The sequence below is a fragment of the Cyclopterus lumpus genome, chromosome 7 (assembly GCF_009769545.1).
Source record: "Cyclopterus lumpus isolate fCycLum1 chromosome 7, fCycLum1.pri, whole genome shotgun sequence".
Taxonomy (NCBI): Eukaryota; Metazoa; Chordata; class Actinopteri; order Perciformes; family Cyclopteridae; genus Cyclopterus; species Cyclopterus lumpus.
This window is the reverse complement of record NC_046972.1, coordinates 9,806,704-9,830,498: the sequence shown is the minus strand read 5'-3', so window position 1 is coordinate 9,830,498 and position 23,795 is coordinate 9,806,704. Positions and strand designations below refer to the sequence as shown.

At 42.1% G+C, this 23,795-nt stretch overlaps 4 protein-coding genes across 7 annotated transcripts in view; 2 read left to right on the top strand and 2 right to left on the bottom strand.

Moving 5' to 3' along the window:
- Nucleotides 1-144: 144 nt before the first annotated feature.
- On the top strand, nt 145-7,676 carry tmem51a (transmembrane protein 51a). 3 transcript variants are annotated; one of them, XM_034537449.1, is made up of 4 exons: nt 145-250; nt 1,533-1,684; nt 3,245-3,721; nt 4,318-7,676. In XM_034537449.1, the coding sequence occupies exons 3-4, from the start codon at nt 3,294-3,296 to the stop codon at nt 4,721-4,723; spliced, it is 834 nt and encodes a 277-aa protein (XP_034393340.1). In that variant the 5' UTR covers nt 145-250; nt 1,533-1,684; nt 3,245-3,293; the 3' UTR covers nt 4,724-7,676. The 3 variants fall into 3 exon arrangements, with proteins under 3 accessions (XP_034393340.1, XP_034393339.1, XP_034393341.1); XM_034537448.1 differs by lacking the exon at nt 145-250 and having other exon boundaries at nt 1,447-1,684; XM_034537450.1 differs by lacking the exons at nt 145-250; nt 1,533-1,684 and adding an exon at nt 1,701-1,993.
- Nucleotides 7,677-8,246: 570 nt separating this feature from the next.
- LOC117733758 (chymotrypsin-like elastase family member 2A) lies at nt 8,247-11,848 on the bottom strand. Its single transcript, XM_034537617.1, has 7 exons — nt 11,809-11,848; nt 11,574-11,662; nt 11,230-11,327; nt 10,040-10,162; nt 9,714-9,850; nt 8,705-8,850; nt 8,247-8,453 (listed from the first exon to the last, which is right to left on the bottom strand). Exons 1-7 carry the CDS (start codon nt 11,846-11,848, stop codon nt 8,247-8,249), a joined length of 840 nt encoding a protein of 279 aa, XP_034393508.1.
- Nucleotides 11,849-12,141: 293 nt separating this feature from the next.
- LOC117733272 (chymotrypsin-C-like) lies at nt 12,142-14,832 on the bottom strand. Of its 2 annotated transcripts, XM_034536786.1 has the most exons (8): nt 14,796-14,832; nt 14,489-14,577; nt 14,011-14,108; nt 13,517-13,639; nt 13,262-13,398; nt 12,916-13,061; nt 12,315-12,467; nt 12,142-12,159 (listed from the first exon to the last, which is right to left on the bottom strand). In XM_034536786.1, the coding sequence occupies exons 1-8, from the start codon at nt 14,830-14,832 to the stop codon at nt 12,142-12,144; spliced, it is 801 nt and encodes a 266-aa protein (XP_034392677.1). The 2 variants fall into 2 exon arrangements, with proteins under 2 accessions (XP_034392677.1, XP_034392678.1); XM_034536787.1 differs by lacking the exon at nt 12,142-12,159 and having other exon boundaries at nt 12,303-12,467; nt 13,517-13,626; nt 14,001-14,108.
- Nucleotides 14,833-15,911: 1,079 nt separating this feature from the next.
- LOC117733755 (chymotrypsin-like elastase family member 2A) overlaps nt 15,912-23,795 on the top strand; it is a 127,800-nt gene continuing 119,916 nt past the window's right edge. The window contains exons 1-7 of the mRNA XM_034537615.1: nt 15,912-15,957; nt 16,177-16,265; nt 16,353-16,450; nt 16,867-16,989; nt 17,113-17,249; nt 17,967-18,112; nt 18,234-18,408. Of these exons, the coding sequence (XP_034393506.1) occupies nt 15,921-15,957; nt 16,177-16,265; nt 16,353-16,450; nt 16,867-16,989; nt 17,113-17,249; nt 17,967-18,112; nt 18,234-18,408 (805 nt within the window). The 5' untranslated portion in view covers nt 15,912-15,920. The remainder of the gene's footprint in view (nt 15,958-16,176; nt 16,266-16,352; nt 16,451-16,866; nt 16,990-17,112; nt 17,250-17,966; nt 18,113-18,233; nt 18,409-23,795) is intronic.

Below are 23,795 nucleotides of genomic sequence, written 5' to 3'. Positions count from 1 at the left end.
ACATGGCACTTAAATTGATTAAAGCGGTTGGACTTCCTGATGGAATCAAGGTTTGCTCACTGTGTGTGTGTATATGTGTGTGTGTGTGTGTGTGTGTGTGTGTGTGTGTGTGTGTGTGTGTGTGTGTGTGTGTGTGTGTGAGGTTAAACGGAGGATCCAGACAAAAGCTTCAGAGGAAGAAGACCTCCCCAGAGTCCAGAACAACAGGGTCGCCTCACACAGAAGGAGCGATACAATCAGTCGCTGCAGGGTTGGGACTGGTTTTGTCATTATTGTGAAATAGTCCAGTTATAGCATGCCGATAGAGGAGGACACTGGGACAAGAAAGTGGGGCAAGTTGTATTGTCTTGTGTAACTCTCTTGCAACATGTAAACAAAACACTGGGCTGTACTGCGTAAATGATGGGTCTTCCTGGAGGTCGTTTTTTTGTCCAAAGGGCACGAAAGGACTAACAGCGAGGAGTTGGTTAAATGTACAGAGGAAGTAATCTGGTCGTGTAGCGTAAGCATGATATGAAATTTATGGACTCGTCAGAGTTTACTGCACAGGGAAGTATTGAGTACACAGTGAGTCAGTTGTTGAGACAGAATGACACATTTTAATGGGCATCACAAAGCTGTGTCACCATATTGTGGTGAGATTCAACTCAGAAAAGATTCATGCAACAATACATGTATTTCACAGCTTCGGTTACATTTTGATTAATGATGCAAAATATAAATTAAATTAAAACATGATGAATGTAAGTTACCCAGCAGTATATAAAGTGATTCAAATAAACCCCACCTTTACTAACTGCAATATCAAAGTGAGACGCATATTATTCCGACCCTGCTATAATATATATTATTCTGAAAAGAGCCATTCTGCATAATGACTAATTCTACTTTATACTCTAAGTATGTATTGATGCTTTAAAATAAGTACTGTTTGGAACTTTCCCTTGCCCCAGACTGTAAAGTAGTTATACTTTTACTCAAATAAAACCTGACTACTTCTTCCATCATTGTCTGCCAGGAAAATAAGGAGCCAAAATGTCTGCAGTGAAAGAGGACTATGGTGGTGCTGTGCGTGTGTGACATTGTTGTTAGTCCTGTTGAGTTCATAAGCAGTTCATTCTCATTTAAACTTAATGTTAATCAAGTAATGTCTTATTGAAAACCTTTTTTATTCATGTCGACTTGTTTGCTTCCTGCAGCAGACAAATGGTACATGTGTAGTGTTCACCTTCAGCTGACTGCTCTGAATAAAGCCTCTCTAGGGTCACTAACTAGCATTACATTAGAAATGGACTGAACACGAGCTCCAATTCGCATGCAATTAGTGCCAAATTAAATTTTTCTTGACAGGAAAGTCCCTAGGATATATATATATATATATATATATAAAGAAAGTCCCCCCACACACATAGCTTCTCTCTATCACGTCACCCACCCCGAGAGCGAAAGAGTTAATTGTGAAACTGGAAGTGCAGCAGCGAGCCCCCTCCCTCCTCCGGCTCACCCTCTCTGTCTGGGCCCATCCGTCTCAGGGAAAGTTCTCCACTCTTAAACGCCGCTGCTCGTCCCCAAATGTACGCCACGCGCACTGTCGTCTGTGTCGGCGGAGTTTGGAAATAAGCGCCACACCTCCCCGCTTTGAGAAGAAAGAAGAAGAGTTACGTGTCGTCAAAACGATGCAGAGGTGAGTGTAAAGCCGAAGTGCTGCTTCGCGGAGTTTCTTCTTTTCTTCTTGTTGTATCGTTGAAATGTTACTCAAAGTTTCACAGTAGCCGAAGTTCTTAAAGGTTGTGGAAAGTTTTTCTTTTGCGCCGCTTCGGGCTACGGATCCCGGCGTGGTCAAAGTAAGCAACCAGAGAGTCAGTCAGCAGCAAACCCGCCCAGTGTGTGAGGTTTCTGTCCAGCGGACACTGGCTGTGTGTTAGACACACGAATAACAACTGCTCGTGGAAAGGAATCAAACGCGCAGGAAGCCCAATGTCACCGCTACACTGTTGAGTACAGGGTTTAAGAAGAGTCTTTTCAGAGGGGAAAAGTTGGCAACTATTTCAGACTGGTGACACACACGCGCGCGCGCGCACACACACACACACTAGCTCCGGGCTCAAATGTTCTACGGGACTTTTTATGAGCTTTAATGTCTTACTTAACTGTAAAACCTGTCATGTGGTGACATATAACCGTTTTAGGTTGGACTGTCACACACAAGTCCATAATATGTAATATATCTTCGTAAATGATTGCACAACGCGTGTGTGTGTGTGTGTGTGTGCGCGCGTGCGTGTAGGAGGCTAACGGGCAGTTTCTAGCTGCCATGATGAGAATACTTAATTATCATTCCATGCATTCTTTAGCGACAGGCTATTCACAAATTGAAGCTGGGGTAGACCCCCTCACACACACGCGCGCGCGCGCGCACGCACGCACTCCTCACACACGCACGCACACGCACTCCCAGCAGGTCGTGGCATGTCTTTAAGTGTACACACTGACATGTGTTGTGGGTGGATCAAATTGCCACAGAGGTAATATCATGTACAGATAGTGAATTAGTTGAGTTCGAGTTCCTCTACTCCACTCCCTCATGTCGTTACCCTTCTTCAGTAACTCATTACAAACGATAGTCTCCAATCGCTGCAACTGCTTCCGTTTGCTTCTCCAGGAACACTGCTTGTGTTTCATATATTGTATATGTTATAATGTCATTTTTGTACATGATTGTTTGAGATGGTTCTTTTGTTTTATTTGTTACAAACAGTTCCCAGCAGTCCTCATCTGATAACGATCAATACAATAAACCAAACATATGGGGAAATAGAGTAACATAGCATACTGTTATATTTATATTAAAGCCAAGACATTTTTTTACAGTGACCTTAGCTGTCCTTATCTACCCTTGTAATGTGTTTGCATTGTGTGACGAGTACCCTTTGAAAGGCAAGTCTGCTGTTAGTTTTTACCAGGCAACAACCCCTTTCTGAGAAGCCTCTACAAAGGTACTTTTACTTCAGTGACGTTTAAGTCCTGTCATTTCACGGAAAAATGGGTTTGTTCTCTCCATAAAGAACAAATATCTTAGCGGCAGCAACATTTTCATTTATTTATTTATTTTTTAAATGTCTTGCTTGTCAGATTGCTTTGACTGGTGAGGCCAATAACAATTATTTTGTTGTGCTATTCTTTCTGTGACTGTGGGGTATGTTTCTCAGTCCGTGTCTGACCTCACATGCCCTTCTCTCTCCAGTTTCTGACCTCACTGGAGCTGGTCTCACTGAAGGTTAGGGACTGACAAGATGCGTTCCAGTGTGGATGGACCAGTAAGCCCCCTTGGCAGAGAAGGCACGGGCAACAACAACAACAATAACAATAACAACAACAACACCACCACCAATGAAAACAGTGGAAACTCAGGTTCCCAGTACGCACTATGTGCTCTGGGCGTTGGGCTTGTTGCCCTTGGTATTGTGATGATTGTGTGGAGCGTGGTACCTGCAGACGCGGCCAGTAACAACAGCAGCAGCAGTTCGGGAGGAGGTGGAAATACAAGTGGCAGGAAACATAAAGCGTCTTCCGTGGCCTTTGTCCTGGTGGGGTCCGGGGTGGTCATGCTGCTGCTGTCTTTGTGTCTGGGAATGAGGAACAAACAGCGGGAGCAGCAGAGGCTTCAGGAGGCCCACAACCGTGGAGGAGCGGCAGCAAGGGAGCAGGAGGAAAGACAAACGTAGGTCCAATAATAGCTTTCTAGATAAACAACCTTTGGACCGTAGGAATGACTAGTATGCTTTCCAATATGACTGTTTTTGTTGTTGTTGTTATGTCTGTGAGCAGAACTTTAATTTGACCATGTAAACTGCCAAATGTTGTGTATGTATGACAAATTTGCTGGTAGATTGGTTTTATTTATTGTTTTGGTAAATGCTGTTGGCAGATAACAGTTTTTCTCTATTATTAGGGTCACTGTGGGACAAAATAACCGAACATTGCTTTCAGAGTATTATGAAAGTCAGTGATTTAGATGGATAATCCATGGTACTGAATGTCTGGTATTTATTCAATTTATTTTTTAAGTCAGCTCACTGAGATCATATGCCTCTTTAAAGTTCTGCGACTTGAAACTTTTTTTTACTCAAGGTTAACAAATTCTCTTTATCCATTTAGTAACGCCCATGTTTGCTTCTTTTTTTTTTTTTATATACTCACATCAAGTAGTACGGGTCAAGTTCATGCTTCATGTGATTTGTGATTAAACAGGTGATACATTTGAAATAATAATGCAATTGATTTTCTTTTTCTCTTTTTTTAAATACATGTCTGCAGTGCTGAGGAACAAGCCCACCGTTACGCTGTACCCAGCTATGAAGAGGCAGTAGGCAGTGGCCAGTACCCTGTCCGTCAGAGCAACCTTCGCCCCAGCACCTCTCAGCTACCGTCCTACGATGACCTTGTCCAAGTTGATGGGGTGCAGTATGAATCCGAGGGGTCGGAGGTCACAACTACCGGATCACAGACTGCTCCGGCTCCAACTGCTCCCTCTGCTGTTGCTTCCACATCAAATCGTAGACCCGTGAAAAATGGCCGCAAGCTCCTCCCTATCAAGATCCGCAGGATTAAATCAGAGAAGATGCACATGAAAAACATTGATAACTCTCTTCCAGCTACTGGATTCAGTATAGAGCCACTTACCCCACCGCCGCAGTACGAGGATAAAATGCCGCCGCTTTAAGATCAAGATGATCGTGTTTCAAACAATCTACTGAAATTCCTGGAATCCTCCGTGATCACCGTTTGTGGATCTGGATCTGTGTTTTTATACCGAGACTTGAAGATGGCACTTCATGCAAAAGAAATACGCTGTGGCACTTTTTACAAGAATATTGTACAGTATTAGTTGTAATACATAACTCATGCCACATCACTCCAAAGCATTGAACAGAGAAATCAACATGGTTTTCAAATTCTGGATCCCTGAAACCGATACAGTCAGATAGTCATGGGCATAGTTGCCGGGAACCCTCCTCACTGTGACAGATTTAAAAAGCACACACCAAATGCACTTCACCCTGATGTCAAAGTCCTTTTCTGTTCATGCATTATCTTTATGTGTTACACTGTGCACCGACTGTACAGGCGAGGTGACGGTGAGAGAGATCGTACAACATCATTGAGCGGCTATATGTGCACACTTCAATAGATCATTTATTGAAGTGGCTGCTGTTTTGGACAGGGTTTCACCCGTGGAGGGTTTGGATTACTACTGCCAGCGGTTTACTAAATGTAGGCTCCGTGGTGAGTGACTGAGCATCGTATGGACTCAGCTGACACGACCTGATGTGGCATCCTACACAAAAACTCCCTCATTGTCAACAATAGGGTCTCTCCTGGTCCTCTAGAGCTATGCGGAAAATGAGAGATGCGTTTGTAGTGCTGACCGGTGTTGGAGAGAGTCTACTGTGTTTTGTATTCGCTTCTGTTGCATTGTCTTGTTTTTGGTTCTGGGGTTTTTCTTTATCTGCCGCCTAGAAACGCTGAAACATGGCACTGGGGTTTGCTTTACATATTCTAAGAGGGGATATCTATTGGACAGCAGACTTCTACTTATGATCAAGAATAAACAAAGCTTTGTTAGCATTTGTCAGCTACAGCTCCCATGACTCTTAGCCATAGGCACTCTCCCAAAACCTAGTCGGAATTGTAGTTGTTGAATACTATCAAAATGTCACTTATTTGTTCTTACTTAGAACATCAAGGCACTCAAACGTTACTGTATAGTAAAGTATATTTGAAGAGAAAACCCAAGTGTTATGTTTCTCATAAGACAAAACCCTGTACAGGACATGGTATGGTGAAATGGACTGGAGGCTAGCTTGAAATTGGGGTGGGATTTCAGCTGTTTACGATTTTACGGTTGTGGATATTTCTTTACTGAGCAGGACGTGGTCCAACATCCCTAAATGGCTGCATTTTAGTGTGTTGTTTCATTGAATACGCCATGGTATCATTACTTCCTTATAGCTGTATGGAGGAACTCTGACCTATTATGGGCACACAGATGCTAAAGCGAAGTTGTGTGTCTATTATAACGGGTCAATAATAGTCCAAATATTGCTTGCTTTTTGGAAACAGCCGTGGCTTCCGCTTACTATTGACCCGTGTGTTTTGCCTGTGTGCCGATTGTTGCTACACAGGCAACATGTAGTCTACATGCATATCTCATAAGACTCCTCCATACAGTCAACACGTGCCAAAACATAAACGATGAACTTCAGAGCTGGTTGTAACGTCTAACCAAACCGCCATTCAAAAGTGTAAACCGGTTGGATGTCGGTTAGGGAGAGGAAAAAGCTCTGTGGTGGATTTAATTGCCAAATTGCATATTTACACTTGCTGGTGCAGCACCAATGGTCACCATTGGGCTACTTTGTTAAGAGAACTTGCTTTCTAGGAAGTTGACTGTTCCAATTTCATGGAATATTTCAACTTTGCTAACGGACTGCAGCAGCAAGGCGAGTTTGCCCTCCAGCTGTACAATTAAGTGCCTTAACAACACTGCCGCTCTTCAAAAGACATTGTGCGACTGAACCTGAGCTCTAATGTTGCTCTTCCGATGCAGTGTTGCGTTTACTGTCGCAAACGGCGAGCGGAGAATGAAGTGAGCGAGAGCATAATGGAGGGAGCTTGTGAATAGTTGAAAGGCGTGAAGAAGACTTAGCTGTGAAGGCAGTAGTGTTGTCTCTGCTTCTCTGGGCTCGAGATGACCAACAGAAAGACTCTTTGACGGCGCAGCTGCGCCACAACAACGGCAACTGTTGCTCACTCGATTGCTCATCACCATTCCGACAACCACAGCTTGACTCACAGCCCTGTTTTGACTTAGAAGTATGAGGAGAATCGGCCGAACAGAGAAGAAAGACAGCTGTTCAGGGAACTCTGGTATGAACTCCAGCGCCACGCACTGTTTTAAAAGCTCTCTCGTCTTCTTCCCGTTGGACTTGTTTTCACATGAACTGCTGAAGCCAAATACAAGGATTTACCAGTCATTCTGTTAAACCTTACAAATGGTATGAAGTTGCACGACAACGCTTTTTTCCGCATTTGTTTTGTGGCACTTTTTAATTAGTGATGTCATCACCCACTTCCACACTGTGTTTTGGTAAAACTCATTGTAGTTAATGCAAAGGAAGCAACTCTGTCATTGTCAGCTGGTCATATTCTCTATTCACTGTTAAGCAAAAGGCAACCAGGTCGTTGAGTCACTTCAGGGTTGTCATTGAAATTCAACATTTCAAAGTCTCTCTTCCTCTTGCCAAACGTATTAATTCTTTATTTTTTTGTCATGTACAGTTTGTTGTACCTCATTTGCAAAGGACCAGTTAACTACGTGATTGATTTTATTACTTTGTAGTCCAAATGTTTTACAATTATGAAATTTAGTGTTTTGATTTAGCAGTCACTTTCTGTTTTACTTCGATGAGTGTCTGAAATACCTGCCGTTTGTTCATTTATTATTGCTCTTTTTTTTTTTTACTACTTCAGTCTGTATTTCTTGTACTGTGAAAATGTCCTTTTCTATGATCATTCTAATTTGTTTGAGGGAAATTTGTTCTTTTCTCAGAAGAGTAAAAACCCATTCATGTCATGAATATTTATGAGAAATTAAAGTAAGTATTTGTTAACTATCCCAGTGTTTAAGAGCTGTGATTACTGAACAGTTGTGTGTGTATAACTGGAAGTGTCCTGGACATTCATTCAAGTTTATTTGTTTGAGAGGGACAATGTACATTGATGAACACTTTAAATTCAAATGTAAATGCCCCAATTACAGCCGCAAGGCTGATTTCCATTGTCTGTCCCCCTGCCAGAATGTACAGGCTGAGTGTCCTAGAGGAAAAGGTCATGCCAATGTGCAGTAGTAATAAACTACAATCAATTATAGTCTAGAATTACCATGGTTCAATGTCCTGAAGATTCTTGTCCTGAGTTTATTCATGGTCAGTACTTTAGCTTTAAGTTAACACCAATGACTCTGCTCTCAATTTATTTGCACTAGTAAACAGCATTTTCCTTCTTATTTTGCTCAACAAAAAAAAAAGACAAAAGGAGAAAGAGAACCAAAATCATAATTCTTCTTATTGCTGACCAAAGCACTTGAACGGCTTCTTCAGTAGTTGGTCATGGCCTATGGAGTAAACAATAAACACCATTTTAATACACTTCCCGTTTTTTAAAAGCCAAGGCTTTTGTTAGCTTCAGGTCCATTGGTTATGCTGGCAAGGTAATCGCAAAAGGAAAATGTTCCTCACGGTGGTGATCCAGTCGATATAGGAGCTGACTTGTGTGAAGACAGTGGGCTTCTGGAGGACGTTGCAGCCCTGGCCAGAACCGAAGCTCACCACACCGTGGACATCCCAGGAGCCATCAGGGTTCTGGCAATTCAGGGGACCGCCAGAGTCTCCCTGCAGGTCAGCACACACACTGTTGGCTTATGTACAGACACTAAGGCGGTATGGCTACCAGTGATCATTAGTCATGCTGGATTTTTACCCCATTTCAATGTCGATTTCCTTTTTTTTTAAAAATGTCCCTTTACCTGAGTTCTTTTATGCTGGATGTTTTTTTTTTGTTTTTTTTTTACAGATGACATCACGGCTTTAATTGACCACCAATTACTGTTGCATCTTGAGATCAGCCTCCCGTATGAACTCACATTACAGCCAGCTGTGACGGCGTCACCTCCGGCACAGACCATCTTGTCTGTTGCCAGGACGCTCCACCAGTCGGGCTGTGAGCAGGCATCGTGGCCAACCACTGGCAGGAGAGCCTGCTGCAGGATGTCAGCCGGAGGGCCGCTGGCTGCGGGGAAGAAACGGGCTTAACTCGGGTTGGAAACCACATTTTGTGTTGAGGGAGGTTCACTCGGGCGGGGCGGGGGGGGGGGGGGTAGAGTGCTGCAAGGAGATCTTTTTTCTGTTATTAATGGTGTCCAGGGTAAAGACTTGGAAACTAATGGCATCCCAGGTGCTGTAGATGGGACACCTCTTGAGACATTTAGCTGCTAGAGTGCCAACTTGATTATACTGGAGTACTCATTACTGCCTTTTATAGTTGTGTACTGTATAGCACAACTTCAAACTGAGTGTTAACACAGTCCAAAGGTACAAGAGCGTTTCAGCCCTCAAATTGTATAATATACAGGAAGCTCACAAGTCTCGTATGTCTATGTGTTGGACTGATGAGAGGGCTGTGCAAACCATGCTTTCTATCAGATTGTGTTAATTCTGTGCTAAAGACGGAGCGGTGTAAAACCAAGTCATTCAACGAATATTAAACCTAATAACTATCTGTTGATAGAAAGCATCACGCCTACCAGAGTAAAGTGTGAGTTTCTCATTTTTAAAAACAGGATTTATCCTGGATGTGAAGGTAGAAACACCAAAACGATACCATGTATGTCAAAAGATGACCATAGATTGAATTGGTAGCTCCAATAGGAACTTACTCACTCCCCCAGGTATAGTTAGGTCTCATCTTATTTAGCAGGCTGACGGATACATGGCACATTTCTCTGACCAATTCATGGCTGTGAAATATTCTTGGCTCGGACATCAATATTTGACCTAGCTTGAGTGACGGGTGCACAGACACTGACTCCGCTAAGCGGACGTCCACAGGGATGCATCGTGAGATGTAGATGTAATGGAGATGGAGTCACTCACTGGAGAGTCGACCCCAGCCGGTGACGTAGCAGGGGGAACCGTGGGGCAGGACCACGCCCCGGTCTGGTACGCAGGCGGCCGTGATGGCGTCGGAGAAGGTGACAGGGGAGGACAGCTTGATCAGGGCGATGTCGTTACTGCAAAAGACGAAACAATGCACCCACATTTAAAAAGTAATGACAAAAACTAAGTATGGTGTATGCTGTATTAATGTGTTGCTGCATCAACATCCTCTTTAAAAAAATCAGTGAACTGATCAGTGACTGCTTATGCTGGCCTGCTGGATGGGATGCGTGAGGTGACGTAGCTGTGTGAGCGTCTGTTACCGGCTGAGCATGGAGTTGTAGTCGTCATGAGTGATGATTGTGGCTGCTCTGCGGGCTATCGAGCCCTGCTCGCTGGTCTTCAGGCTGTGTTTACCCAGCTCCACTCTGTAGTTGTAACGGTCACTGTGGGATGTCAGATGACCCGGAGTTCAGACAGCAGTTTATTGACTGTTCTGCCTGTGTGTACAAAACTGTGATTAAGCTGTTGGAGAATATTGTAGATGCCTACTAGTCCTGTTGAGGTCATCATGCACATTTGCTGAGGACACCGAGCTGCTTTCACATTAACATTTGTTACACTTTCTTTTCTCTGTTCAGGCATGGCGGCCATTGCCGTGCATTCTTGAAGAATTACCCTGTTCATTTCCAAAACCAACAACTCTTAGGCCCAATTCCAGTGCGGCCCCAACACCTTCCCACTCCATGCCGGAGTGCAGTTCACACAACAGGACTTTAGCCCTGCTGCTCCGCTCACCTAGAGTGTTGGACTTTAGGGAGAATAAACACAACACATAGCAAAGTGACAGAAGGGAATTAATGACGACGTGTTGAGGTGTGACAACCGCTTTTCCTTTAAGACTTCTGATTACAAGTCAACAAGTTGGGTAGTGTGAACCTGGCTGGGGTGGAGGGTGAGAATACAGCAGCAAGCTTTGGGACGAGCTCTCCTCCCTTTGGAACTGTCGGAACATCTTCTTGTTTAGTTTTTTTTTGACACAATTGCACGTGGTCAGTTAGGGCAGCTGGTTGAGTCGGCATTGATGTAGACTTGCTGTTCCACTCCATGCTAATTGGTGTGAGATGACACTAAATGTCCCTCAACGAGAACGCGCACAAAGAGTGAGAGTGGGAAGAGAGAGAGTGTCGGGGCCGGGTTAGAATTGGGTCTTACAGTCACATACAAAGCAAAGTGCATAATTTCCTGTTGGGTCGAGAAGTATTTCCTGGCAAAGCCCCTTTTGGTTTGGCATAGTAAATACGTAATACTTTCATGAGCTGGGCATATTGAATCAACACTGACTGAGTATAAGTTGATAATGAAGAGTCCCAAAAGATCATAGTTACGTACCTCTATCATGGATCAACGTATACCGACAAAATACATAAGGACCCCCCCCCCACCAGGTTGTTAAACCTTTACAAAAATAATATGCTGTATTGTAACTGTGATGATAATGACTTGAACATACTTGATGCAGTGTGCAGCAGTGAGGACCCAGTCAGAAGAGATGAGGGTGCCTCCACAGACGTGCCTCCAGCGCCCACTGCTGTCCGACTGGAGCGAGATCTGAGCAGAGCCGAGAGGGGACAAAATGCATTACTACACCTTATAATTCTCTCTCTAATCAATTTCAACTTTCCTCCCTCTGTGGTGGGAATTCATCACCACTAAAATACAGAAGACTCGTAGAGTAAATGTGTTACAGTAGGTATCATCTTTTCTGTCTATCGAGGCAAAATTCAAATGTAGTGTTGAAACCACCGTGTGGTTGTCCGAGTGAACATGTTTTTACACTTTTCGACCCGAGCTCACCTGCCAGGGCCAGCTGTGAGGCCGGACATCCTGTCCCGCCACCACCCTGCTCAGCACGGGAGGGAAGCTGGGAAAGCCGCATCCATAGGCTGGGACAAGGTTAGTAATGTATATTGTGATTTTTGCACCAGACTAAACATAAAAAAGTAGGTGATTTCATGCAATTCAGTGACCCTTGAACAATTGATACATTTTTCTTTAAGTAACTTATGTGGGAAGATGTAAACTGTCTTACCGCGAGCTACCAGAAAAGCGAGAACCACTAGCCTCCTCATGGCAGTATGTAGTGTGAGCCTAAATCTTGTATTAATAACCGGCTGGTATTTATACTACTGTTAACCGGTGTGTAGACTGTCCTGGAAAGCTGGCTGACACGTGTATAGTCAGACGGAGAACACAGCATGTGGTTGGGGACAGGATTTTCCCATCAATACTTCACATTTGATCCTTTTCTGCTAGTTAATTATCATGAAACAAACTAAATAAATGATGCATTTATCAAAATATATTTTTTTCATTCCGAGTTTTATTTATTTGATATGTCCATTGATCCCAGGAGCATGTTCACTCAATAGGCCACCATTTTCTGTGAAAGAGATGATAGAGAAATGTTATATTTTGTGCAGCATCGTGTTTTCAGCAATAACACACAGGATATTTATTCTAATTCTTGACTATTTCATCTGAAGAAAATAGCCCAAAACAATCAGCAGTGATGTAGTGAGAGGTTCAGGAGCTTACGGAGCTGATCCAGTCGATGTAGGAGCTGACTTGGGTGAAGACGGTGGGCTTCTTGGGGAAATTGCAGCTGAGCCCGGAGCCAAAGCTGACGATGCCGTGCACCTCCCAGGCACCAGCAGTCGTCTGGCAGTTCAGAGGGCCGCCAGAGTCACCCTGAGTCATATGAGAAGAGCATACCTTTATATTTTGGAGACCTTTGAACCGACACTCTCCCCCTGAAATACTGAATGTTATTCACCACAGGCTTTTTAGGAGAGGTAGTTTTCAGATTGTTTCGGGGGTAATAGCATAAGAATCTCAAGACTAAAAAGTTAAGGGACTGCATTTTCATTATGGATCAGTCTATAGATTTCCTCCTTTTAAGCAATTAATTGTTTGGACCATAATTTGTCAGAAAGAGACATTTAAATGCCAAAATATATTTAGTTTAAGATCATAGAAGAAGAAAAACACATTTAAGAGGCTGGAATCAGTAAATATTTGAGAATATACAAAAAAGATAAAAACTATATATTCAAATAGTGTTCCCCTGTAAAAGGCATGACAGACAGTCTCCAGTTTACTGATCTCAGAAAGCATTGGAGCGACATTTTCGACTCACGTTGCAGCCAGACACAACTCCATCTCCACCGGCACAGACCATGGTGTCCTTCACCTGAGTACCCCACCAGTCACGCTTGGTGCAGGTGGCGTGGTCCACCACGGGCAGGAGGGCCTGCTGCAGGATATCAGCAATGGGACCTCCGGCTGTGTGGAGGAGAGATGCATACTGGCTAAACGACTACTGATGAGCAACACAACTTTAACAGGACAGATGTTTCAGCTTCGAAGAAACACTCTGGGATTAGGCAAACAAATAAGTTTTGTTTAACGTTTTAGAATAATACCACTCGTGTTCCTGATATGATGCATGTTAGGGGAGCTGAGGAAGGAGATTGGGCACTCACTGTACACGCGGCCCCATCCAGTGACGTAGCAGGACTCGTTGTGGGGGAGGAGGAAGCCAGCAGAAGGGAGACAAGCAGCCGTGATGCTGTCGGAGAAGGTGACGGGGGACTCCAGCTTGATCAGGGCGATGTCATTACTGGAGAGGAAACAAACGTTTAGATGTATCCATGACCTGCTAACATGAATCTTTTTGATTTTCAGTCTCGCAATTCATATCTTTAGTGGGAAGTCTCTTTTTTTAAATGTTGTTTTACCGGATGAAGAAGGGGTTCCACTTCTCATGCACGACAATGTTAGCGGTGCCCATGAACACAGCAGCGTCCTCTGTCTGTATCAGGTTGTGCTTTCCCATGGCCACTCGGTACTCCCTGCCTTTGCTGCACGTTGGAAGAGAGAAGAATAGGAAGCTCAGAGATCCTCTTCGAGGACAATATCCAGATGCTTTTCTGCATTAAGCTTAAAAAACGCCACCAGCCAATTTACCAGCCAGGTTTTTGGGATTCTATATGGAAATATGGTTCTACTGTTTTGTCCAAGACATGTGCTAGTGGGTTGAGATAATTCAACTTGCAATCTGCTGGATAAGTGTATACATTTTGTCACTCGATTATCGGAATTTCTTGATTTCGGTAAAAATGTATTGAAAACTGATTCAATCACCACACAGTTGATACTATAATATATCTAATATAGATAGCAGTGCTGCATTACGTCATCATGAGTTGTTTTGGGCTCCACTGTTTCATACCTGATACAGTGAGCAGCAGTGAGGACCCACTGGTTGGAAATCAGAGTACCTCCACAGGTGTGTCTCCATTCGCCCTGTCTGTTGTACTGCAGGGAAATCTAAAACATACATATGAACACGATCCACTTTAAAAATGGTATTTAAAGACTTACTGTTTACAGGCACACATGCAACTGTTTGTTTTTCCAATATTGAATTTGGCTTCATTGGCTTCATGGCTTTCCATTTGTCTAAACATATTTCATTTTATTCATTTAAATAATTACATGTTAATGTATTTGCATTCCTTGTATGTATGGAAATTTGAAATTGCCCCTCAAGATGCTATAAATAAGCTTGCCTCATTCAACATTGCTTGATATTAAAAGAGTTTTAGTCTCCTTGTCACATGACACTGACCGGACTGTATATCTTCACTATCAGCCTATACTTTATTTAACCCTAAGTCTGATTTAGACACTTGATGTGCACGTTGTACCTGCCAGGGCCAGCTGTGAGGCCTGACATCCTCTCCTCCAACCACCCTGGTCACCACAGGAGGGAAGGTGGGCAGGCCACACCCGTAGGCTGAAACGGCAAACAGAGACAGATACTTTTCAAACACAACTGTTCGGCTGCATTCAGGTTGTAAAGAAAGCTGCATGAGAAAATGGCTCAAGACAGATGGCTGTAACAGTAGTGTGTGTGTGTGTGTGTGTGTGTGTGTGTGTGTGTGTGTGTGTGTGTGTGTGTGTGTGTGTGTGTGTGTGTGTGTGTGCGTGTGTGTGTGTGTGGAAAGTCCTTACCACCAACAACAAAGAGAGCAAAAACAACAACCTTCATGATGTCTGTATCTCCACTGTCTGCAGAGGACATATTTATATCTTCCATGATGTTACGCAATCTACGAAACTAGATAAAATTCCTGGAAATGTTCCTTTTGATAAATCTTAATACTGGGGTGGAGCTAAGTGGACATCAAAATGGCCTGAAATGACCAGGATTACTAGACCAAAGTGTCCTGGAGTTATGTATAATTATGAACTTGGTTAGTAAACAAGTCAGTGGAATGAACGTTTTTACTTTGAGCTTTGATCATCTCAGAGCTGCAGTTGATGCAAAGAGCCGTACTCCACATCAAATGTAGTCCTCCCTCTGATTTCCTCTGGCAGCTGAAGTTTTTCTTGCTCTTGAAAGGACTGAATGTTTACTGTGGCCATACTCTAGTATTTATTAGTATGTGTAAAACTTGCATACATCTATAAAAACAAGGCTGCGCATTAGGATTGATTGCAATAACTGCTCTTTGTAATGTGTATAACATATTACGGTACAAAATGCAACTTTATCACACACTAGATGATTCTACATGTTACGTCAATGGAATTTGACTTATTCTAGTAATACCATCTACAAAACAATCATGTTTTATTATTTGCAGCTTAACCTTTTGATAATCACATTGAAACACTGATGTGCCTGTTTATTTGCAGTTCTTTGAGATTGTTAATGTTATTATATAAACCATAAACTGACCTAAGCCTGGCAACTTCCATTTCGATTTCGTACATTGTGTATATTCATGTATAAGAATCGGACAGCACTTTTAATGTCTTAAAACAATACAGACGGACTTACCATTTTCAAATGAGCGTATAGCCACAGAGCGTGAACATCATCTGTTATTCAAATTTGAAAGACCGGACCAGCTCAGATCACAGTGAGACACCTGTGAGGTTCACAGAGGTTGAGTTAAGGAGATAAGGTGTATTTGGGGATATCTGTGCTTACTTATCTCCAAGGTTAAGTTATTTTTCCCACCAACTTTTCCTGGCTGCTCTGAGGCAAATAAATGTTGAGCAACAGGCCTGTTCACACGCGATATATAAGGGGGAGCATGTCTCCCTGAACTTCTACTGAAGACCGTCACAATGAAGTTTGTGATCTTGGCTTTGTTTGTCGCTGGTGGTGAGTTCTGATACTATTAAATGTGTCGCTTCATACAACTGTCCACGTTCTTTTAACATGAAGTGGTCGATACGTTTGATAAGAAGCAGATTCACATGTTATCCTTAAGCTAATAATCTGATTTTAAACCTATTTGACAGTTAAAGAATAACATTTAATGTTGCTGCTGATGTTAAGACACCGTCCTAAATGCCCATATTCTGTACTGTTGTTTCTTAGCCTACGGGTGTGGCCTGCCCACCTTCCAGCCCACCATCACCAGGGTGGTTGGTGGAGATGATGTCCGTGAGAACAGCTGGCCCTGGCAGGTTCGCCCCCTTTAAAACTTCTCCAAATCCCGTGTCTTCCGTCCACTTTCTGAAGACACAAGACGCGTCACTGTTTGTTCTCCTCAGGTGTCTCTGCAGTACAAGAGTGGAAGCAGTTACTACCACACTTGCGGTGGCACCCTGATCTCCAACCAGTGGGTCCTGACTGCAGCCCACTGCATCAGGTGTGTTTAGAAAGTGTGTACGAGGCCCAGAGGACACAGAGAGACAGGCCCATGGTAGACGGGGTCGATAGAGGCGGAACGGGGGGATAAGTTAGTAGACTTTACTCTAGCAGTCTGATATGTTAAGATACACAGCAGGCGTAACACTGTCTTTAAACAGAAGAGGGCCTTGATGAGCTATGGTAACTGATTGTTAGTTTTCTATTTACATGAAATAATTAAAGAATAAAACACATACATTGGTAACAAAAAGTATTAATTTAAACAGAGTTTTCACAGTTAAATGAACATGATAATGTAATGGCATAGAGTAGAGGTAATTGTATTGGTACTTAAATAAATAAATAGTCCTTATAGGTCCCAGATCAAAGCAACTCTGACCCTTGTTTCTGTGTGTTTGTTTTCTGACCAAGCAGCAGTCGCACCTACAGAGTCTACCTGGGAAAACACAATCTGAAGACCAACAATGAGGCTGGTTCCATCGCCATCAGCCCCGCCAAGATCGTCGTCCACGAGAACTGGGACTCCTACAAGATCCGGTGAGCTCTCTCATTCTGTATATTATGCTGCTGTAACTATCCTGTGCTCTTAAGTGTTCTGCTATTAATGATCACACTGTTTATTTCTGTTTTAAATGTGGTGCGTTTGCCTTCATGCCTTAGTAACGACATCGCCCTCATCAAGCTGTCAACACCTGTCACTTTCTCTAACACTGTCATGGCTGCCTGTCTTCCCAACTCTGGTGACATCCTGGCCAACAATGCTCCCTGCTACGTCACCGGCTGGGGTCGTCTCTGGAGTAAGTCCCATCTATTAAAACGAAAAAGAAACTTTCACCCAAGGCTGGCAACAATAATGAGCTCTTATATCTCTCATGTTATATAAGATAAGATAAGATAAGATAATCCTTTATTAGTCCCTCAGTGGGGAAATTACAGGATTACAGCAGCATTGCTCACAGTAATAAGTAAAAAAAAAAACAAGTAGTATAATAACAGAATAAGATAAGAGTAAAAACAAGAAGAATATTATATATACAGACGGAGTAGAAATAGAATAAAGTGAATAAAGTGTATAAAATAAAAATAAATAAATAAATAAATAAATAAAAATGAAAAAGTACTTAAACATCAACATATCAACCTCCCTGTCAAAGTTGTGTGAGCGCGGCGACTTATTCCACCTTTTCCTCTCAGTTTTAAGATTTGAGTAACACTGGGCATGAACATTTTAACTGGTTGAATCCTGTATTTCATCCTACTAATCCAAAAATAAATCTGGTAAGACAAATTACAGTAATTACAGTTCATTCTTACAATTTCACCATTGAAGAAATCATTTGTGAAATTAATGAGAAGCATTTTATACAAAATGATACAGATCAAACTTTAGGATCTTTAAGAAACTTGGTTTTCACCCATTTTTGAGTGGAAACTGGACCTTGTGAACCTAGTTTTGGAATAGACTTGGTCTTGACTATAGCGCCTGAATCTGAATGCCCCGTTCTCCCCCAAAGCTGGAGGTCCTATTGCCGACATCCTGCAGCAGGCCCTCCTTCCTGTGGTCGACCACTCCACCTGCACCAGGTCTGACTGGTGGGGCAGCCTGGTCACCAGCAACATGGTCTGTGCTGGAGGAGACGGACAGCTGGCCAGCTGCAACGTGAGTTTGATTTCTTTATTTTACACTGTAAAACTAAATCCCAGCCTTACACTGGTATCTCTACATCTCTATACCAAAGCATTTTCCGTAATCTGTGATTTTTGGCTCCGTTCCTCTGCAGGGAGACTCCGGCGGTCCCCTGAACTGTCAGAACCCTGATGGCTCCTGGGACGTCCACGGCGTGGTGAGCTTCGGCTCCAGCATGGGCTGCAACTACTCCAAGAAGCCCTCCGTCTTCACTCGAGTCAGCGCCTACATCCCCTGGATCAACAACGTGAGTGGAAAAGTGTTGGATAGTGGAATATTTGTCCAAAAGATCTCATGATACACGAGATACATTTGTGTTGATTAGTTTTATTTTATCAAAAAGCAGAAAGATCTGAAACTACTAATGGACAGACACACTTTATTGTACTTATTTCATGGCTCCTTATATTAGACAACACATCTGGAAAATTGTTTTATTAAAAAATGTGCATTTATAATTCCTGCCGAATTTAAATATTTCTACAATATAATAGACAGTAATGATCTCAAGTTGAACTCGAGTTACTCAGTAGCTCAGGAGAGTTGAGTGGAAGTTAGAGATTAAGAAGCAAAGGAGCTCTAGTGCCATCTAGTAGAGCATTTTAAAATATTCTCTCTTTCTTTCTTTTCCAGGTGATGACCGAAAACTAAGACGTTGATGATTTGTGTAATCGTTGCTTGTTGCACTTCATTAAATTAATTTAATTAACAGTGTCTTCTCTTAATCTGTCTTCAAAATGGTATTGAAGTGTTTGTTCAATAACTGCAAGCCTACACTGAACCTTACACTTTGGATGATTTTCAGCTATAGTCATGTTATGAATCATCTCCAGTCCATTTTACTGTGATGACGACATCAGTAATAAAGACCAATGACACTAATGTTTTCCTATGACAGAAATACTGAGTATTAAAAGTAAACTATAAAACAAAGACACCATTTTAAAGTTATCAGACACAATATTTTAATGTCCATTTAATAGCAATATGAATGTCAGTCCAGCCAAAATGTGCAAAAACACAAACTAGTACGAGTTGGGTTCCAAAAAAAATTGCATTGAACGTGAGTATCGATCCACAACTCACAGCACAACAGAAAGCTCACCGCCCGGAACTGTTGTTCCAACGCAAGCTGAACACAAAGATTCCTTCATTCACTCACACTGTAAGCAAACGTTCAGACCCCGAAGTGAGAGCAAGGGACAATAAGGCTAAAGCCAAATGAAATCTCATGCAGACTCTCATCCTAACACCACACACTCTCACTCCATGTGACCCTGTGCTTCATCGTCAACCCAAGCTCAAGGCACAACAATGGTTGAGCCTCGAGCTCACCGTTTTTTTTACTCGTACTGGGCTTTTCATCTGGGTTAGACGGTTGCCCAGAGACCAGTTCAGAGTCTGCACTTTTCTTTTTTAAATATTTCTCCATCACCGTTCTTCACCACAACATCTCCAGCGCATCATTTAATTCTACTATCTTAAATTAACAAGGCAATTATTGCAGTATACTGCCACCCACTGGCAAGAAAGAGTATTTAATTAGGCCAGCCACTATATTGCATGCTCAGACGCTCAACAATGGCAAATTATTTGCTGCAACTAAGTAATAGTTTTTGGGGCCGATTAAGTGAAATTGGACATTTTCCCACGGCACTCCTGACGATCTCTGACGACACACTGGTTGAACATCACTGGTGTAGGCAAGCTAGGTCATTTATTTATTACAATTTGTGGCAACAAGTCTGATTACATGTGTAACTCTGGTCCTTTATCCTGTTAGCTGCAGAGCCAGTGTGTTCCCACTGCAGCATTCAGACAAGACAAAACGCATTTCTGTTTGGTAAGTAAAATAAATGGCCGATTAGAATTCATTACCTCTGATAATTCTGTACTAAGTGATGAAGATCAGCTACAGGCCAAGTGATGAAGATCAGCTACAGACCATATGCAGATACTGCTTGTGTGCATGATGTCGCCACAGAAATAAGGATACAGTTGAGGTTTGTGTTTTAGGTGTACAGCAAAAGAAAATAAATCAGCATATAGTTTGTGTAGTGTGGGACATTTCAAAATGTTTCAGATGAGTCTTTGGGATTCATGGATCTAATTTATATTTGTCCTACTAAACAGCTTCATAACCTTTTGACCAAGTGTATGACGGTGTAAATAGTTTTGCATACGCTTGGTGTGGTAGTTCATGCATATCAGCCGATGTGTTAAAATAATAATAAAAGTACTCAAGCTCATCTATTGCTTGTGAGCAAAGTTCTAAAGTTTTTTATTTGTTCGAGAGGGACAAAGGATTTCAAGTTCTATTTGACAAAATCCCCAAACCTCTCCATAAGCAATTCTTTTAGTATACACTATGGACTGTGTAACTGGTGCACCAAAAAGAAAGAAAGAAGAGAAACCATTGTTTTACCCACTTTCCAATACCATTTTATTCGTCACAACCCCAATTACTGTCCTGTCTTCTACCTGGACAGATCTCATTTATAACCATGATATTCAACAGTAATTATTAACAGAGAACCTTAGCTTACAGGGCTCGTTTGCATGTTAATTATTATTAGCAACAAAGGAAAACAAGTCCTGGCAGTTAAATAATAAACCTCATCTTTAATTTCTCCTGATATTTTCAGATGACTTCCTTCAGTTTGACCAGATTTCACTTTGGTTTTTAACAAAAATGTATCACTGCCTCTATTTTAATAGAAAACATATTGTAATTTTTCACTGCCAGAAATTCAAGTAATAATGCAGTGTATTGAGCTTCGGGTAGATTGGTGAATGACCTACTGTACAGATGCCTTTTCACTTTCAGGGAATGCCATCAAAGAAAGTATATTATTTATCATAAATCTGTGATAGATAATATGAGCTTCATAATAAAGGTCAGCTGTTGGTTTTATGCGTTTCCAGGTTAAACTGAGTGGATGTTTTATGAAGGAACACTGCTCTCTGCTGAGCAGATGCCAGTGGAGTTTTGCAAGATCGGTACAACTTTGATTTACTTGTTGTCGGATAAGTTGTATATAATTTATTCTACATATGCTAATACTCAGTAAATATTTCCATGTCTCGTTCCTTAAGATGACGGAAATCAATAATGACAACTGAAATGAGTCCTTTTACGGAGTTCAATGGCAAGTCGAGCAGTGTGTCTAAAAATGTTTTCTTTTGCCACAAGATGGCGACATATCACTGTTTAGGAGACATTTCACGCAGTGAAAAGGCTACTTCACCATTGTATTGTCCTAATAGGAGGTACATCATACATTTGTGTTAGACTTAACAAAATGTTTAGATAATACATTTTAAATGCAATATATCATTGATGAAGAAACCTGTCTGGTTAATAAGGATCCCTGAACGATTGATTGACAACTATAAAGCTAAAACACAGACAATAAACCATGCACATTGCATGTTACGGTGGGTCTGAAGCTACGTAGCAGGTGGATGGTGGAGGACATTTATTTCATAACCAAATTGTCTGTCTTATGATGTGGAATTATTTTGGGGAATATTATGTAAAATGCCTATTTTTAAATTTTTTAATTTGTTAACAAGGCTTAGATAAAAATTACGCAAACCTCTGGAATGAATCCATGTCACTGGTTATACAGGTGAAATACTGTCATATATTTGCTGTCACTGTGGTATACTCATATCTATATTGTTGGATAACTACATAGGGCCACAGCTACACAATCTCTTTTTTCATGACATTTATTTCTGATTTACCCCATTCAGATGCAGTGTCTGTGGGCATGTGATGCTGTTAGTGGGTCCATGTGAATAGATCGTGAATAGCTTTATTTGACAAAAACAAAGTCTGCCTTGTTGAATAGATTTACTCCGACATGAAACAGCCCGTGTCGGCCTGAGCCTCAGACACCAGCAGGTGTGAGGTTTCCAGCCCATGCACTGAACCCAAAAGCCGTAATGTTGAACAAATGTAACCTTTCAGCCTCTCGTGTGCTCCGATGAGATCTTTTTGGCACTCTGTAAAATACCTGGATGGCTCTCTCTGACTCTGCTCTGACCCTCGCCCATCTGTTACCATGTCCAGGGTTAGAAGGCTATAATGCTCTACATGTTGTTGGCCTCGGGGTGTGGGCAAAAGGTTTTCGGTTTGAGGTGGATGCTGTGATGAGCATTGAGGGTGAACATTTGGCTTGGACTTCTCAAGTTCAAGCTCAGTTGAACAAACATATTCAATATATCTGCTCTATCTTGCACAGGCGGCACTTTTATTTACAACTGCAGTTTTTAAAAATCCTTGTATATTTGAAATAATCAGTTCCTGGTCTAATAAGCTTTTCTAAATAAAGTGACAGGTGACTTCTACGTTTAGCAATATATTCAAAAAAAATAATACACTGTCATGTATTAAGTGCTTCTCAACCCAGTGTTAATCAAAGCTTGTTGGCCAGGGTGGGTTTGCTGCTGGGAAGTGGAGTTTAAATATAGCACAGGGCAGAAGCTGTTAAATGTCCCCGGTACAGCAGCTCTGTCAATGCACGACCAGGTTTAGCACCAGTTTGGTTCTGAAGAACATGACTTTAGGTGTGCCAAATGACAACAGCAGTGACTTCATGCCAGACATCCTCCAACTCGCCCATAGCCTTTCACTTTGCACTCCTGGGTGTGCTAATCACCTTCAAATAGGGACATGAGATCACAGTTACATGTTGTTGTTGTAAATGAAAAAGAGTGAATGAAAAGAGCTGCAGGTGTGATGCTGTGTTAGTGACATCAAATATGTTCACTTGTCACCTCCTTGACTTTTCCAAAACAGGATTATTGGCTGATGAGATCCCGTTGTTACAACTCAGTAATTTACTGTTTAATATTGACGTTTTTGTTTTTGTTGGAGTTCTTGTTTCTTTGTTATTGTTATTAAATGCACCACTGCAGTGTGTCCCATCTTTATTAGTTTCAGTGCCGCACACACAGCTTGGTTGCACGTCTGTTTTTTCTTTTATTCAAAGAGCCGTCTATCATCGGCCTGGGATTTGGCCGTGCCATGTTCTATTGAAGTATGCACATGGTGCCGCAGTGGATTGCAGACATACAGGCAGGCAGAAAATTAAACTTTAATATCGGCACAGTGGAAACGGACAGTATTGAAAATATTAGTTTGGACTTTTCGTTGTGCTGTTTAACAAGAGCACAGTGTTGCCGTCTAAGGGGAAAATGGTACCTTTATCGACATGGGCTCAGTGGCCTTGCTGATGTCATCATCACCCTGTGTGCGTGTGTGTACAATGAGACAGACTCTTCCCGTGTGGGCATCAGGGGACAAAGTAGTCTTTATGCAGTGTGCCGAGCTCCAAGGCAGAAACATTGTTGAGCAGTAAAACATTCTGTAAGTAAAACCACATGTTCCAGAGTGGAGGACAGACAAACGCAGGCAGCCTCTGCAGCTCCACATCAGGAGTTGGTGCCCCATCATCAGGGGCTGAGGGGCTCCTTTTTGACTCCAATGCAACACCCTCGTTCAACATTGTGCATTTTATATGTTACAGGAAACTCAAATCAAGAACAGATTGTCCCTGGCAAATTCTGTTGGATGATGCAGATACATGTAGGTGTTTAAGGGGAGGGAACAAAGGAACAAATTTGGTTTGTCACATTTTCAACTAAA